We start from the raw sequence: 16,558 nt of genomic DNA on the forward strand, positions 1-16,558 counted from the left end.
ACGTTTTCCGACTGTACAGTAATGGATGTTTAAAATCTAAAATTGTGAGAAGGAAAGCACCTCTTCCTATGTGAGATTTTGTTCAGCTCATGCAAAAAGAGATTAAGCACCAGAATACGCGATCCTAGAGCACTATCTGTAATACTGGGTTAGTCGTTGTGTATGAAAACTGACACAAATCGTAAAAGCATGGGCAAAAAATATTTGCTAGCATTTTGCTGTTTATCTCCATTTAGCTGTAAAGATGTGGAAGTGCATACAGGTCTTGATATGGCTTACTTTGTAAAAGCTAATTTATCTACCTCTTTCAATTGGTGTTTTCCTTAACTGTCTACTATTTCAGTCCAAGAAAATTAAGTAAAGAAAATTAAAAGTAAAACAAACAAAAACGCTGCATTTAACTACCGAAGATTACAGATGAAGTATTATTTTATTTACACGTTATTTCGCTTTAAAGAGACACGTATAGGATCCCATTTTACGCTGCACTAATGTATTTTTAGAGTAATTCTTAATTAAAGATTTTGTCAAAACAATCCATATGTTGCAATGCAGTCAATATTACGACAGTGCCATTTAAATGCATATCAAATTAAAGATGTACAGAACGAAAAGCTATTGATTTTGCAAGCAGTCACAAAGTGGCTATTACAAAGATGAAATCTAAGCACAGGAAGGGCGAGAAGTTGAAAAAAACAAGCATTTGCAATGCAATAGGTCTCGAATTTGCGAGAGTTTAAACTATTGGCATTGTAAATGACAGCGCCTTTTCTTTATCAGTTTCGCTAATTAACACTTAAATCAAAGGGATTGTCATTTACAATGCCAATAGCTCAAACGCTTGCAAATGCGAGACCTATTCAAAGAAGTCGCCGCCATTGTCCCGGCTCCTCAGAAAGTGAAAGCACGCATGACTCACTGAATGTTGCAGGAAAGCATGTCGTGCCTGCAGGAGGAGAAACTCATTAAAGAAAATAGTGCTTAGAGACTAAAAAAGACGTACCGTGTAACAACCGAAGTAAAAGGGCCAGTTCCTATGGTAGGTTACAAATAAAGACAAGGCGGTACTAAGGAGGGACTAACAAACCTATTAATGAATCAGAAGCCAGCATTTACGAAGGACAATGACACAAGTCAATAACATATGGGCGGGGCTTCTATTCCATACTCCAATACAGCATGCCACAGAGCAGCGCATGAGCTGCCCAGGCTCAACCTAAAAAGGAAGAATTCGTTCAGGTGATAAGGGAGTAAACTGGAAGGAGATGGTACACTTAGAAACTGAAACCATCTGCATCTAAACGAATATAAAAAGCTGGATACAAGAAACAACCAAACCTATGTATCACAAAAATCATGTACCAATAAAATTACACAGAAGGCCTATAGAGAAAACGGGGATAGTGAACAACTTGTGTATGTCGATTCATTATTTTTCTAACTCGTGTTTTCACAAAATGTTCAACCCTTGACAAGTACTTTACAAACTCCACATCGATCTCAGACCGATGTATCTCTAAATATGCTTTTCAGAGAGGGTGTACATTAACGCACACCAGAAACGAGAAGTCTCAAAGTCTAGCAAGGTGGATGCATGTATTTTACTCCTGTGCAATCCAATGTTCCAAGTCAGAGGTTCTTAATCTTCTCAGTACAGGGGACCCTCACTGAATCATTACTGGGATCCATGACTCTCACCGAGACATTATTAGAAGCTGGGGACCCCTGGCCTAAGCAATTTCTAGAATTTAGACCTCAAAATGATACTCAAAATATAGAAAACAAATGCCCCAATATTGAAATATTTTGTTAAAGTCACAATCATATATAAAAATAAAATGTTAATTTTCCATTATACTTCATGTATATATAACTTTATTAATTTTATTATTTTGTAAACAGTCATGGACACCCTGAATTGGTCTCGCTGACCCCCAGAGGTTCTTGTACCAGAGGTTAAGAACCACTGCTCTAAGTAGCTGGGAGGCAGTTTAGCAACAACTTTATACATGGTTAATGGGGATATTTGGGCACTATAATGCTTAAAGCACTATGGCAGCAGAATTCCTCTAATATTCGAGTTGCCATTTATCCGAGAGGCCTTGTTCTCCTTGGGGAGGGCGACATGGACTCAGCTCCCACCCTTTACAGGCCGCCTTGAGCTTTCCTACCCAGTAGTGAAAGAAGAGATGGTTTCCTTGAGGAAGGAGGGAAGCGGACCAGGCAACAGAGGCAACTCACTGAGAAGTTGCAGTGAAAAGGAGGAGTGGTGAGAGGTACTCAGCCTTGTGATGAGGCAGAAATACCCCAGTACCCCTGGAGCAGGAAGCGATCTTCAGTGAAACCAGATGAATGCTTCAGGACGTCCTCAATGGCATCAGCATTGTCTTAGTAAGATGGCATTATAAATCTTGGTGTTGGATCAGGATACATGCTTGCAAGTCTGGTAAGAGTGGGAAAAAACCTATTAAGAGTAAAACTCTCACAATCAGCCAGCCATTGCAGCTTGAAGAAATCAAGCAGCGAAGTTTCTTCCGAGATAGTGTGTCTACCAGTAACAGGTCAGAAACAGATCTGGTACTGTCTGGGGAAACAACCCACATGAACATGTTAAAGCCGATGCGGGCTATTGCAGCCTCCGTCTGCGGATAACTGGTTCAGACTTTTTGATGAGGGCTGAGCAAGGAGAGAACTGTACACCCCACACTACCTCATGGGTGGAGAGTGAATTAAACTGTCAGCCTTAAAAGAAATGCAGGTCCTGAGACTGCTGAAGAAAAGACTGAGTGAGGTCTTGATTGAGAATGAATTATCTAAGCATGTCTAAGCATGGGGGGACAAGCTGGAAATAAAAGGGAGTGTTTTGGTGAGACCGCAAGCCACGAGGAAGATGCTCAGTCGGTCTTGTATATAAGCAAACAAAGCATCGAGGCAATGGCTTGCCACACAGACAAGTAATGCACCACAGGGAAGTGACTGGCGGAGTGTGTGCATCAGTGACCTTCCAGCGGAGGAAAGTCCTAAAAGTGATTATTACAATAGAAGCAAGAGATCTCTGGAGCCTGGATGGTGAGCTGGGCTGCAGATCAGAAGACTGTGTAAAGAGATGTGTCCTTCGCGGATCTCCCTTATTTGTGAAAATTGTCTCCAATGCCAAAATGTACAGGATGACCGTTCCAGAGGGAGGAGCCAAGAGTATGGAATGAGTTAACATCAAATATCTGACCAATGCAGCATTGGCTTTCAGCAGCCAGCATAATCAGGGGTCTCATTGTCCATTATGGCACTAGCAAGTTAGCGATGGAGAAAGGGCAGACCATAAGGCATACGGTCTTGAACTTTATTCTTTCTCTGACTGCAAGCCACATATGTAATCAGTACACTTCAAGCAGAGGTTAAAGGAAGCAGCATGGTTATGTACTGCTTAGAGTTTAGTAATAACTGTGGCAGGAAGGCACCCGAACATACTGCAACATACAAATCTGGAGTGGACTGCAACAAGCATCATGTCAGTCTTTCAAGAGAAAAACAATAGTTGCAGGATAACGTTAAGTAAACGTAAATGGTAGAGCAATTTTTTTCTGACTGACAGAATCCTGAGAGCGAGGTTAGCAACAATAAATTGTTATGTAGAGAAAGAGAAGATCATGGTAAAGGTATGAAAGCACACAGTTTAAGGCTCATAGTCTGCAGAGTTTTTATACATTATCTAGGCTTGCATCTGTTAAAAAGAGAATGGGGACCTTTTTCCAAAAAGGCTTTGCCAGAGAGCGGTGAGACATTCATGGAGATGCCATTTACAGAGGTTGCTTGGTTTGGGTACTGCCCTCCCCCCCACAAATAACACTTGCTACAGAAAGAACTGCAACAAGTAGTAAAGATCTAAAATGTGCCAAGTGAAGTTCAGATGAAAAAAACAGGAATAGGAGGGAGAAGAAAAATCGAGGAACAAATTAAACAATGGAATTGTGGGTGAAGGAGCAAAATGCAGGGTGCGATAAAATTTGGGCCAGAAAATAAAAGCTGCTTGGAGAGGCAAGAAGTACTATATTAAATAAAACTCTTAGGTGCAATGTGGTTGGGTCATAAGTGCTGGGCACCAGGGTGAGACCACCTAGAGCATTTTTGTCTCTATTCATCTCTATACCCATTTATTCTGTTACAATGGGTTAAAAAGAAGGGGCTGGAAAGGCAGAAAGAAGATCTGGCTAGCCACTGTAGATGGTTTACATATTTCAACCAAATCGGTGGGGGAAGAGATTCGAATAAGAATGCTTTGATATGACTGCTTCAGTAGAGGATCAAAAGCTGCCTTTGTGTGGGATAAAACGTCAGGTGCCATAAATGTTGAGCTGGATCAGGCCGAGAATGAATTAATGTTTGATTAAAAATTGGGGTGGGGGGGGGGGGGCAGGAATGGTCGTCACTAATTTGCCCCTATTTGTGTCCCATGGGATGGAAAAGACTGACATGGAAGGAAGTTGATAAAGGGTAAGGGCTGAGAGGGCATGGTTGAAAAATGACTATGAAGGGGTAGTTGTGTGGGGGCGATATTGAGTAGCAATTGTAAAAGTGGTTAGCTGTCCACAAGATAAGTTCTTAATCAAGAGAGCTCTCTGCAAACAGAACCTTTCATTGTGATTTAGCTAGGCACTGCACTTCAGAAAATGCTGGACACATCCGGAGACTGGGAGACTGCTCAGTCCATTTTGTGTTGCCATCTAACAGAACAAGGGGAATAGAAATATTGATGATGAGCAAAATGGGTTTTAAACTCAAGGCACGGAGGGGTAACCAAGGACAATTTTTCTCTGTCATAGATTGGTGAATGGGGCACTAATGATCTTAGGAGCAGCAGTGAACTATCCAAACATCTGGCAAATTGACAAATATAGCCTTCACCGGGTGCCCACAACAACATCCGAAAGTGTATATGTATACTCCCTTATCTCGCTTGAAAAACAAAAATGAATCCACTAACTTTATTATTTACATTTTTCCTGCATTTGATTGCATATATTTTAGGCCTCACCTTCCCACCATTTTTCCCCTTAGGAAAAAAAGACAACATTACAAATGAACAGAGGCTAAGAAAAACAAAGCATACCCATGATCTACCTACACATGTACTTACTTCATAGCTGCATAGTAGAAAGATCCAAACCAGATGGTGGATGTCACAAGATGCACTGGAATCAAAACTTTACCGTACTGTTTAAAAGTTCTTTTGAACCTTTGTAATAGAGAGAGTGATCGATCTTGCAAGGGGTCAGTCTCCCCTACGTTAGGTTTCTCCCCGGCATCAGTGGTGGTGTCCAATACAGGCTCTTCTGTGACGTATGTGCCTTCTACAGTGGTGGGCTTTTCGGGCTCCTTTTGAAGTGGGTTCTTTACTGGAGTCTCGCTGTGTGGAGCAGATGAATGCAGCCACATTTTTTGGGGTCCAAGGACGACAGTCATTTGATGCCCAATGATTGCTGCATCTGGGAACCGCTTTAAGCACCAGCCCTGTTGAAACTTACTGGTTCGGGAGCATACCAAATAGGCATTGTCAGTGTGGTGGATCAAAGCCTGCAGAAAGCGTCGCTGCATTATGAACGATGGTATTGGTTAGGATCCCTAAAAGAGACAAAGATGAATGGATAAAGTGGCCACACTTGTCTTGCGTTTATTTCACAAACACGTGCAAATAATTAATACCATTTTTATGTAAACTGAGTGCTTGGTCAAGGAAAAGAGCAGGAAAGTAAGATACACATGGAAGTATATTTTGTATATGTATCGAATGTGAACAAAAGCTTGCTTTCTGCTAAAGAAACTGGAATCTTTGCTCAACTGTAACAAAAACCTAACCTTTTACATACAGCTTTATTTTAAGAGTCATCAGTGTTTCAACCAATAATCGAAATGCCTGCAATATTGAAGAAGTGAGAAAATGCATTATAACAATACGCAACACCTCATTCCGTTACATGGAAGATGATCATAAACTTTCGTAGTCATAAGCAAGTTTCACAAAATTTTCAACAGTATGGAAACATGCCCTTTTCCCAGAAGCGTTATAAATGACTACCAACAACTTTTCAATAATCCTGTAGAGGACAATAAAGCAAAGCAAGGAGCGAAAATGATATAGATTGTTGGAAAGGGACTTGGTGCTGAACTGAATAGCTTACCTTCATTCTATGATACTTGCACTATGTACATCAACCATGGTGTGGAAATCGAAAATAATTGCTGTTACCATGAGCTGAAGCCATCTTGGTTGTGGCATCCATTTTGTTAGCCATGTGATTCTTCCGTCTTCACTGTTGCTTGCCTTTATATCCTGCTTGAGTCATCAGCTTTAGTTAACTCCTTCTATTCTAAGCTCAAGCAATGTATGAGCTCAGAAAGGCCTGTGGCTGCTGAATGCACTAGTTTGAGAACGTAACTGTCTATCATATCCTACTGATGTAAGCAGTTCTGTCTCCCCTCCCACTTTGCTGACTAAGCGATTTCCCATTTGCCCATGTTTGTCGGTAGTTATTCTTGTGTAGGCCTGTACCTTCTATTTGTAACTACATGCTTACCAGTGCAGAAAACTCAGTATAAAATGTCCATGGTCTGTGTATTCAAGCCACTACCTCCTGGAACACTTGAGGGTGTTGTATGTACGTGGTCTCACTCATGAGTGAATAAACTTGTTCTCTGAATTCCAGCTTCAGTGCCAATCCCTTCTTTGTTGTTTTAAGGACCCGTGGACAGATAAGGGTGAACCCCTGCACCGGTGGGCCCCTAAAAAGGCTCATTTCCACAATGGCATGTAAATTTAGCATCAGAAATGTTCTGCAGATGACAGCAGTGATTAGTGCACCAAGAAGTAAACTACATCAAGAACCAGTATCCTGGAAATGTTTGTGTGAGTGAGGATATAATACCTAGGTGAATCCACAGTCTGGCATGAACAAGGGCAACATTTCAGGTAGAGCAGAATTCTTTTGCTTTGTGCAGAACAGACTACACACACACTTCTTCTAAAATACTATGCCTTGACGGTGCTAAACTTCCTTAAGACAATGCATGAGGTTTGAAGAACCAAATATGCTCTTCTTGTTATAAAACACATGCTGAATTACATCCCAAAAACTAATCTTTAAAAAGCCACATAGACTACAAGGTAAAAAATACAATGGCAAGAATGCCTTACCTTCAGCTTGCTAACGGTGCAGAGTGCAAGATCAGGGCTAGTGGTAGATTTGCAATCCCACAAGGCACAAAGGAATAGTTGGGTCAAGAGACGTTAGTCACAATTCCAATAGGATAACGAAATGCATGTTGGTGGACACGTGCCTGGCTACAATATTGTAAATCTTTGTCCGGCACAGGCATGGAGCTAAAGAAAGAAAAAGGAACCATGAGATATGAACAACAAGACAAACTTAAGGAACAAATCAAGACATACATTGGCAAAGTCAACAGGTCTGGGCTTGTCAAGTATGAATGTTTTGCAAGCAAACAGAATGGAACTTTAAAGATTAAGAGTAAACTAAAGTAAAAATTCAGACTTTAAAAGGTGGCGGGAATATGCTTTAAAATAAAAATAAAAAAAAAACAAGAACCATTGTAGCCCTTGGCCTACCTGTCCTGGCACTGAAGTGCCCTATTTATTGGTAGATGTACATACATGATCAGGTTAAATGACATTGCTCAAAGTGCAATACAATCAATAGATAAAGTGGGATGACTCGGTGGTCCATGCAGTTGCGAGTGAAAACAAAAAAGACAGGGCTAATCCAAAGTATTTTTTATCTATGGTTTTATAATTACACAAGCCTGGTTCATCTTATGCATGTCAAATCAATCCTGTGTAAGGATGAATGCTGGTATTACTCATTAGATATGGGTGACAGCTCATTGAGGGATGGCTCATTATTTCAGTCTTCCATACTACATAAGCTAGAGGATGCAGAAGTCTCCGCTCCTCTGTTTACTCTCTAGTCTATCCAGGCTTATATGCACACACAAAACAAAAAATATTAATCTGCATAGAAACTGACATCATGCACCCAAACATATGCTCATCAGGATGACATCGAAAGCAACTAACTACTTGCAGTAAGGAAAAAAGTGAGGTCTATGTGCACACTTTTCCCAACACCTATGTGACTTACCCCTGCATTCAAACGCTACAAATTGCAGCAAAGCCATTTTTACTTCATAATCATCAAAGTAATTTCTGCCTATTTAGTTCTAAATTCACAATAAGTTGGTTGAGAAAAGGTTTTATTTTGTTCTTGGAAAACAGGTGAGAACACCTCTACACTGACCCACTGACAAAAGCAATATGGGATATTTCATGTTATCCCAAATCGGCTACATCATGCTAAATAGCAGTGTCAATTTAACATAGATAGGCAGGGGTGGGGGAATCATATCGCCCGACGCCCGAACCATGTTGTTTATATTGACGGGCAAGAAGATTTATTGTCTATTTATGTCCGAAGGACATGTAGACATTAATCACGTTTTAATCACGTTAAAACAACAGGCTGTCGGCACTCTGGGGCTCACAGCCAATCCGAAGCTTGCAGAGAGCCTTTGGCGGCATCTGATTGGCTCGCAGCCCATGACTGGGCTCTAGCTAGTGATTGGCTGGGGGAGTGAAACGTCACTCAGCCTCTGCAAGCAGTAGTCCGTAGCCGCCACAAGGCTTGCAATAAGCATTCAGGTAAAATAAGCAGTTTTGCCCGCTTGAATTGTGTGATATTGTGACGGAGGTGCTGCGATTTTCTTCTATTTATATTTTTAGCAACCGTGCGTGGGTAGATTAATTAGTACAAAAGCCTAGGCCTGGCCCGCCTCGGCGCCTCAGATGAGGACGTCAAAAAAGCGTATCGCAAGCAGGCGCGCTGCGCTACCACCGCTTCATGGGGGAAACACCCATTACAACGAATTCAGATTCACGTGCTGCCATCGCAATGCGGGTTTAACATCGCGGGTCCGGAGCCTTCATACCACAGATGGAAACAGATCTGCAGATTAATGCTTTCAAAAGAGACATCCGTTGGTGACTTGCAATTTATAACTTAAAGTCCTAATATAGAATAGTGAACTATTAACTTTCAGCCCAGAACTGCATAAACACACCGACAAATATACATTACAAAATTGATTAATGTTGCAAAGAGGGTACATGTGGCGAATAAAACGATTCTTATTATTAAAGTAAGCTCCCAACTTTGCTGTTTCTTTTTCGACTCTGCGTTTGTGCTTCTCCACATCAAGCACTCTTAAACTACTGCCTACCAGTATGGGTGACATGTGACTCCTACACTTTCACTCCTTTGGCTTATGGGCAAAAAAACATTGTCGCACACGGCGCAGCCAGCACTAAAAGCTTTCGAAGCACCTGCTGCAGCGTTTCTTTCCGCCGGCAATTACCAGGCCTCACAGAAATGTGTAGAAAACTTGTGTGATGAATTACCATCCTGGAAAGAGATCCGTGTTTTGTATAGTTGAGGTTGTGACATCTGTGAAGTTAGTGCAGAGGGTTAATATGCCTGCTGCAAAGAACATGTACGAAGTGGATTACAGAGTGCATAGGATGGAAACAGATCTGCAGATTAATGCTTTCAAAAAAGAGACATCCGTTGGTGACTTGCAATTTATAACTTAAAGTCCTAATATAGAATAGTGAGCTATTAACTTTCAGTCCAGAACTGCGTAAACACACCGACAAATATGCATTACAAAATTGATTAATGTTGCAAAGAGGGCACATTTGGCGAAAAAACGATTCTTATTATTAAAGGAAGCTCCCAACTTTGCTGTTTCTTTTTCGATACAACTTACAGATTCGCAAGGAACGTAGGGCTCACGTCTGGCCAGCTGCAAAAGTGAGGAGGAAATGGCAGGAGGCACGCTGGCTGACACCTTTTATATCCCAGCCATACGTTTTTACAAGGGTGACGGTAAATTAGTACATTACGTATGGTTTGAAATGTACGCATTTTGTGGGAATAAATACACAGCCAAACAAAATGGAAAAAAAGGGGAATAGAAATAAAAGAATTGCCGTCAGGGTTAAGGGGAGGGGGCGCAGGGACGCGATAATATCCCTTGACAAGTTTTCCTTTAGCATTAATATTGCACAGCATTCAATGGTTTACTGATTTTAATAAAGCAAAAATATATTAATGTTTCTCTGTCAGCCGGAGCCCTTATGTTTGATGTGGAACGGGGGTAGGTGGGACAAGTGGATTTTACAGGACATGTAGATCTCAGTGGCATTTTGTCCCTTGGACAACTAGATTATTTGGAAAATTCCACACCCCTGGATAGGTCTTGTTACAAGTATAGGGTATGTAAAATGTGGTGCCTGCCAACAATGTCTCTTCAGGGAGTAACAAACAAAAAGAAACGATTAATCCCAAATACAAGTGAAAGAAGTTATAAGGAGAATAAACAATGCAAAACGAGTAAAAAAAGCTGTCACAAAAGTTTTTCAGAAATGTAGTGACGCCTAAGCCAGAGTGAAAGTTATGAAGCCTAAAGGTAAATGGCTTCCATCGAAGACGTACCCTTAACCACTATTCACCTCATAATGCCATGAGAAAGCTTGCAGAGAGACGGCAATGTTCTTCAGTTGACAGGCTTCTTTGGGTAGAATTATGTACCTGGAATTAGGTTTGGCAATACTGTAGTCCCATACATTATTGAAAGAAATCGAATATATAGGTACATACATTTTAATCTCTTCTAGTCTGATAGTCAGTGCAAAATTCAAGTATGTAGAACAAAATATCACAAATTATGCCACGTAAAACAAGCATTTGCAATGCAATAGGTCTCGCATTTTCGCAAGTTTAAGCTATTAGTATTGTAAATGACATGCCTTTCATTTATGTTTTAAAAACAAAAATAAAAGGCATTGTCATCTGCAAGGTCAATAACTTGAACTCGTGTAAATGCGAGACCTATTGCATTGCGAATGCTTGTTTTTAAAGCAGCTCTTGTTCCTTAAAGGAACAGGTACTAGATTAAAGAAATACGTTTTCCATTTGGAAAACGGAGGGGAGCAGGCAGCCCAGTTAAATCGTTTTGTGCATCTGGCCCTTAGTTGCCGATTAGATGGTCACAATCTCAAACTGTGAAGTCCTGCACATTACCAGAGCTTTGATTTGCATTTATTTATATCTTTCAACATAGTGAATCATCATGGTCTATTCTTGCAAAAGAATTACACCAATTCATTTGAATAGATAGGATGTTGGACCTATTTCCCCATACCTATTCAACATAGAAATAGTTGTGTAGGGTAAGGGTATTTGAGTAATAGCGACTCTGTAGTTATGGTTCCACCCAAGAATCCCCATAAACATTTTTATTGTTCATAAGTGGTGCCCAGTTTTACACTTTGGCAGATATTTTGCCACACCACCTATGCTTCATTTCAGAAGCTTTCCTGCAGATTGTTTAAGAGGGAGACGAGCACATAGAGATTTCCTAAAGTTAGTTTTCCCATTCACGTTCCTAGGAAGGATTTACAGAAAGATAACCCTACAACCTCTGAAGAGGATGCCACAATATTTGGCATGGCAACAAAGTCCACAAGGCTTCTTTGCCCATATTGTGACTTAGTGCAAATCCATGCTGTCGTTTCTACGGCATTTAAAGATTAAAAATCTGTAGACGGCTGGATGTTATCTTGTTGTTGCTGTGATGGCCAATGTGTACTTCCATAGACCAAGAAATACGATTTGCTGACAGGGGCTAATTCTAGAGCTGCTATGTGAGCTGTAATAGATTAAAAATGCTCCATGAACCTGCCCTTAAACAAAACCAGCCTTAGGAAAAGTATAGCACGCCATGCGCGTGCTGTGGTCACGCAGAGACAGGAGATGTGCACGCGTACGGAGTGCACATCTCCTGTCCGCCTTCAGAGGAGACGCCATGCGCGCGCACATCGACTGTCCGTGCGCGCACATGGTTTGTCTCCCTTCGCGAAGGAAAGCGACGACAATAGTCTCGCAAGGCGAAGCAGCGCATGCGCTGCGTTCACTAGCGAGACCTAAAAAAGGCTACTAGAGGTCAGGTGTCCTAAGCCATTTTGCATTTGCAAACATTGTGATTTGCAAAATCACAGGGTTTGCAAAAGCAAAATGGCCTTTAAGTATGTGCTAAATCCATTTTGTGATTAGGTACTGCGACCCACTCCGAATCCTTATTTTGTGAACAGACAAATTAGAACAATAGTTCAACATTAGGGAGTTTAATGATATCCTGTTTATTAGGAGGGTCGGTGGGTTCTGCCAACAAACATCTGAGAGGGGATTGTGTGGTGATTAATTGTAAATACCCTGCACTAGCAAGACGATTGCTTCAAAGCTTTAACATGCAGCATACATTGGAGGAGGGTATGAGTATTGTACCATTAGGGTTTTTTAGGTTTCGGCTAACTTTGCTGCGCGCATGCGCAGCTCGCTCGGCACGATTTAACGATTTTGAGGTGTTTTGGTAAAGGGCTTTAAGCCCTGCCCCTCTTTTCCATTGGCTGGTGTCACCGTTTATGCTAAACGGTGGCCAGCCATTGGAAAAGAGCTTTTTGTGTCGTGTACTTTTGGCTTTTTGGACGGGCTCGCCTGTAATCCGTGCGTCGCAAAAGGTTTCTTATCTTTATGGGGCCATGTGTTTCAAACCGGACGAAAGTGAAAGCGGATCGTGCTTGTTGCTGTATTTTGATCCTGTCGTACATCACAAGCCTGATGCGTGTCCTCCCTTTAAATTTAACGTCCAGAGATGATCTCTAGAAGCAAGCGGACCGTGCTTGTTTATTATTTCTCCTTTGTTTTTTCCTCTATTGGATAAATAACTTGCAAGCAATAGACCCCTGGCCTTGCAAGCATCCAGATGGCAGTGCCAAGGTAGGGATGGGGGGAGGAAGGGAGACAATCGAGCGCCACACAGAAACTGACACCAGTGGGGAAAATCTCTAGTGGGGATGAAGCGAGTTAGCATGTCCCAGCTCTTCCCGTGCACCGGCTGCTCCTCGGTCCGCAAGGGTGCGTGGGTCCGGAGGAGAGCTGCCTCCGGCGTGGCCCCTGTCCTCCCACGGTGTCCCTGGAATAAGTTGCGGGCATGCGTGCTGCAGCTGGCGAGCCTGCGCACTGCAGCTCCGGGAAGGCTAGAGGGAGCCGGCGGTGGCTGGAGTGCCCATCCAAATGTCACCGGGTTTAAGCCTGAAGTTCACCTGTTCCCCTGTAGCAGGCCGGCCCTCCTAGTTAGAGCGCGCAGCACAGACAGAGTGGTTTAAAGAGACGTTCCCTATAGGCAGGTGTCTCATGAAGGCCGGTGGGGCTGGGTCTGAGCCAGTTTCGTCAGATATATCACATCTGGCAAGTCCTAACTGAACGTTGTCTATTTACCTGTCTGAAGTTATTATTTTGGTTCTTATCATAGTTATCTGGGGAAAGTATGGTTCGGCAAGGGGCATGAAATTTTGTGGACTGACTTGAGTAATTAGGCCCGCGATAAAATGTTTTGGGAAGGCCCACTCATGGTTTTAGAATTGTGTGCAACGTCCAGGATAAACAGCTGTGGGTAGTTGCAAGTTGCACTTTTTTTTTTTAATATAAAGGCCCGATAGCACATCAAAGGGATGTCGGCATAGGGAATTGTACAACTATCTCCAAGTACGCTCGACAATCCAGACACACACACACTGTGTAGATGTCTGGGAGCAGCAGAGCTCTAACATTTTCTGACTCTATTCGAGTGTAGTCCATCAAGTCCTGGGATTTTATTTTGGATCATGGTACCTGTAGTGTGAATTTACAGCGAGATAAAGGGCAAGGCGAGTGGGACAACTCGGGAAGACAGCTGTACTGGATGTCAATGCACAGGTGCAATCTGGAAACGCGCGGTCTCTGGGACAGTGCACACCCTTTCCACGTCACTGACAAGACGCCTACTTAAACCTGGTAATATGTATGTGATCTAAATGCTGCTTTGGAAACCCCCAAGGAGGGGGGGGGGAGAAGAGCGAGAGAAAGAGCGAGAGAGAGAGAGCGCAAGAGAGGGGCGCAAGAGAGGGCGCCAGAGAGGGCGCCAGAGAGAGCGCAAGAATATGAATCCGAGTTTGTGAGTGTCACTATGGCGTGGAGTCACTTAGAGTATCTAGTGCAAAGTTAAGATATGCCAGTAAGTAAACAGGCCCCACTATATCTACTACCCAGCTCCCCTAGATCAGTCTTCAGCTTTACCCCCAGTTCTCAGTGTAAGGATGAAAAATTCAATATTATCCCTTTCGCATCTCTATATTTTGCTCTTTCAGTCTCACTTTTTCTCTCACTTTTACCTCGCTCTGCTCTTCCTCTCTGGCTCTCTCTGTTTCTGCGACTGTCGTCCATCTGATTTCTCACATGCTTTCCGTTTCTCACACCAGTATTTCCAGTGACATTTCACCTCTTTCCCTCCCGATTCCTGCCACCCTCTACCTTCTCATCATTCTGCTACCTCGGGCTTCAAGTGGGCCGGGTCCGGGGGAGGGGCATTGCTGCTTAGTGCAATGAGCTTAACTACCTCATAGTTCACCATTTCGGCATGTCGAGGGTCCGTGAGTGGAGCAGGATATGGAGGTAAGTGCGCCTGGTAAGACCGCAGCCCTGCCAAGGGTCACTCAGCACTAATGCATATTTGGTATTATCGCATTCCCTCAAAATATTTTGTCACGCAATTCAGAGTGCCATACTTGCTTGAATTACTGTGCCTGCAATGTGCTTTGCACCGATCGTAATGATGCTTGTTGTTCTGTGGCTCTGTGAACATGCCCAGGGCCGAGGAGAGGTCATGGGTTATCAGTAGTTTACAAGTCACAGACTCCCGTGGCTGGAAGCTTTTGACCCAGCTTAGTGAAGGCACCCCCCACCTGGTCACCCCACCCGGATCCCACAAACTTAGACCACACCAATTTCACGTTATGGCAGAATTGAGGTCGCAGTTTAAACTTACAAGCGATCCTTCCACATGCATTACTTCAATTTATTTCAAAGCCTGTGACCTCTGTACCATAGCCAGAAGCACTGTGCCCTACATTCAGTGCTGACCATCATTCACTTCCCCACCGGGTGACCTTTCACTTCCGGTGCAACCACACGTTTCGTTCCAGGTAAGCATCTTCTTCCAACCCGACCGGGTGACCTTTCCACTTCCGGTGCAACCACCTTTGCTTCCGGGTAAGCATCTGCTTCCAACCCGACCGGGTGACCTTTCACTTCCGGTGCCATCACCCCTCCCAACTTCTTCCGGGCTACAGGCTCCGCCCTTGACTATTTACTTCCGGTTCAACCCCCAAGGCCATTGCGGTAGGTCCTGGGTCCTGACTATTACCCGTTTGTGGCCTGTTCTTGTTCGGCAGATGCTAAATTTAAGGAGGATCAATCACTATCCTCTGCTAGTAACACACCCTCCTGTAAGTCTCCTCTGCCCCTGTGACTGACTTTTCCTAAGTGTACCCCACTCTCCACTTTTGAATTTCTCAGCGGGTGGGTCTTCTCGGTAACATTACCAGGAGAAAGAGGGTGTTGCGACCCGCGCTTCTGCTTAAATACCCCACCACCTCCAGCCAAATTCCTTGCCTAAATTTATGGCTGGGCTGAACCCAGTGTCCTAATCTGCTGCCCAGCCAGTTCCCTGCCTACGCTCCCCTTAACCCCGCCCTTTCCAGCCTGGGTTCTGCTCCCGGGGGGTGGCCTCCACTAAGGCCCCCGGTCCAGCCACCCCCCCCCCCTTTTGGGGTGGGGGGGCCGAACCATGGGGCATTACTTTAGTATTCATGGCAGTACTGGCAGCTTCTTCCCCCTAACCCCCCCCGACCACCCTTCTTTCGCTTTTCCTCTTAGTCCCGGCAGCCTCTGTTTTGTTTGGGTGAGTGGTCAGGGGGTGGTGGGCTTGATTGAGGGCAGATTGTCTCTTACGGAGCTCTCGCCACAAAGCTCCGCCCCCCCCCGCCCGCCCCCCCCAAGAGCCCCCCTACTCACACGGTGATTTAAGATCTCTATGAAATATTAGCAAAGAATTGCCACCCGTGCTTTCCTGGAACTCACTAGTATTCAGAGGGGAGGTGGCTTCCGAGTTTCGAAAAGCACTTGTGGCAGCAGGAGGACAATGACAGTCACTAGTTAGCCCACTCCCGAGCAGACTGACCGGACTCCGCCCAGACCATTGTTATTTCCAAACACCAGGGCTTTAAGTGGGATGAAAAAACTAGGAGGTTTCTTATCGTAGCGTGGCCGATGTAATAAAGAGAGGGGCCTAAAGTACTTAAGCTAAAAATCTGTACTTAGCTTAGTGTGCTGCCCGTCTGGAATATTTTACTGCTTCTGTCCATTCATCCAGCTATTTAAGACTAGTAACATTACACCTACAATGAGCACTCACAATACCATCCTATACCTACGTTAAAAAATTATAAACAGGGACTAGTAATTAAATTAGTACTTTCACCAGGTTTGTCTTTAACTAGTGTCAGTGCGCTTCCGGTTCACTACAATGCGCCTGAGCAATTAATTGTATGTTT

At 43.5% G+C, this 16,558-nt stretch overlaps 1 protein-coding gene across 3 annotated transcripts in view; it reads right to left on the minus strand.

Annotated features, from left to right (window-relative positions):
- The window catches only part of MIMS1 (mitochondrial inner membrane scaffold 1), a 98,413-nt gene that overhangs the window by 71,285 nt on the left and 10,570 nt on the right, over positions 1-16,558 (minus strand). For all 3 annotated transcript variants that reach the window (XM_085605879.1, XM_085605880.1, XM_085605881.1), the window contains exons 2-3: positions 7,190-7,375; positions 5,135-5,619 (exon numbers count right to left, since the gene is read on the minus strand). In XM_085605879.1, coding sequence (XP_085462005.1) covers positions 5,135-5,592 — 458 coding nt within the window. In that variant the 5' untranslated portion in view covers positions 5,593-5,619; positions 7,190-7,375. The remainder of the gene's footprint in view (positions 1-5,134; positions 5,620-7,189; positions 7,376-16,558) is intronic.

Source organism: Triturus cristatus, chromosome 5_1 (assembly GCF_964204655.1).
Source record: "Triturus cristatus chromosome 5_1, aTriCri1.1, whole genome shotgun sequence".
Classification (NCBI taxonomy): domain Eukaryota; kingdom Metazoa; phylum Chordata; class Amphibia; order Caudata; family Salamandridae; genus Triturus; species Triturus cristatus.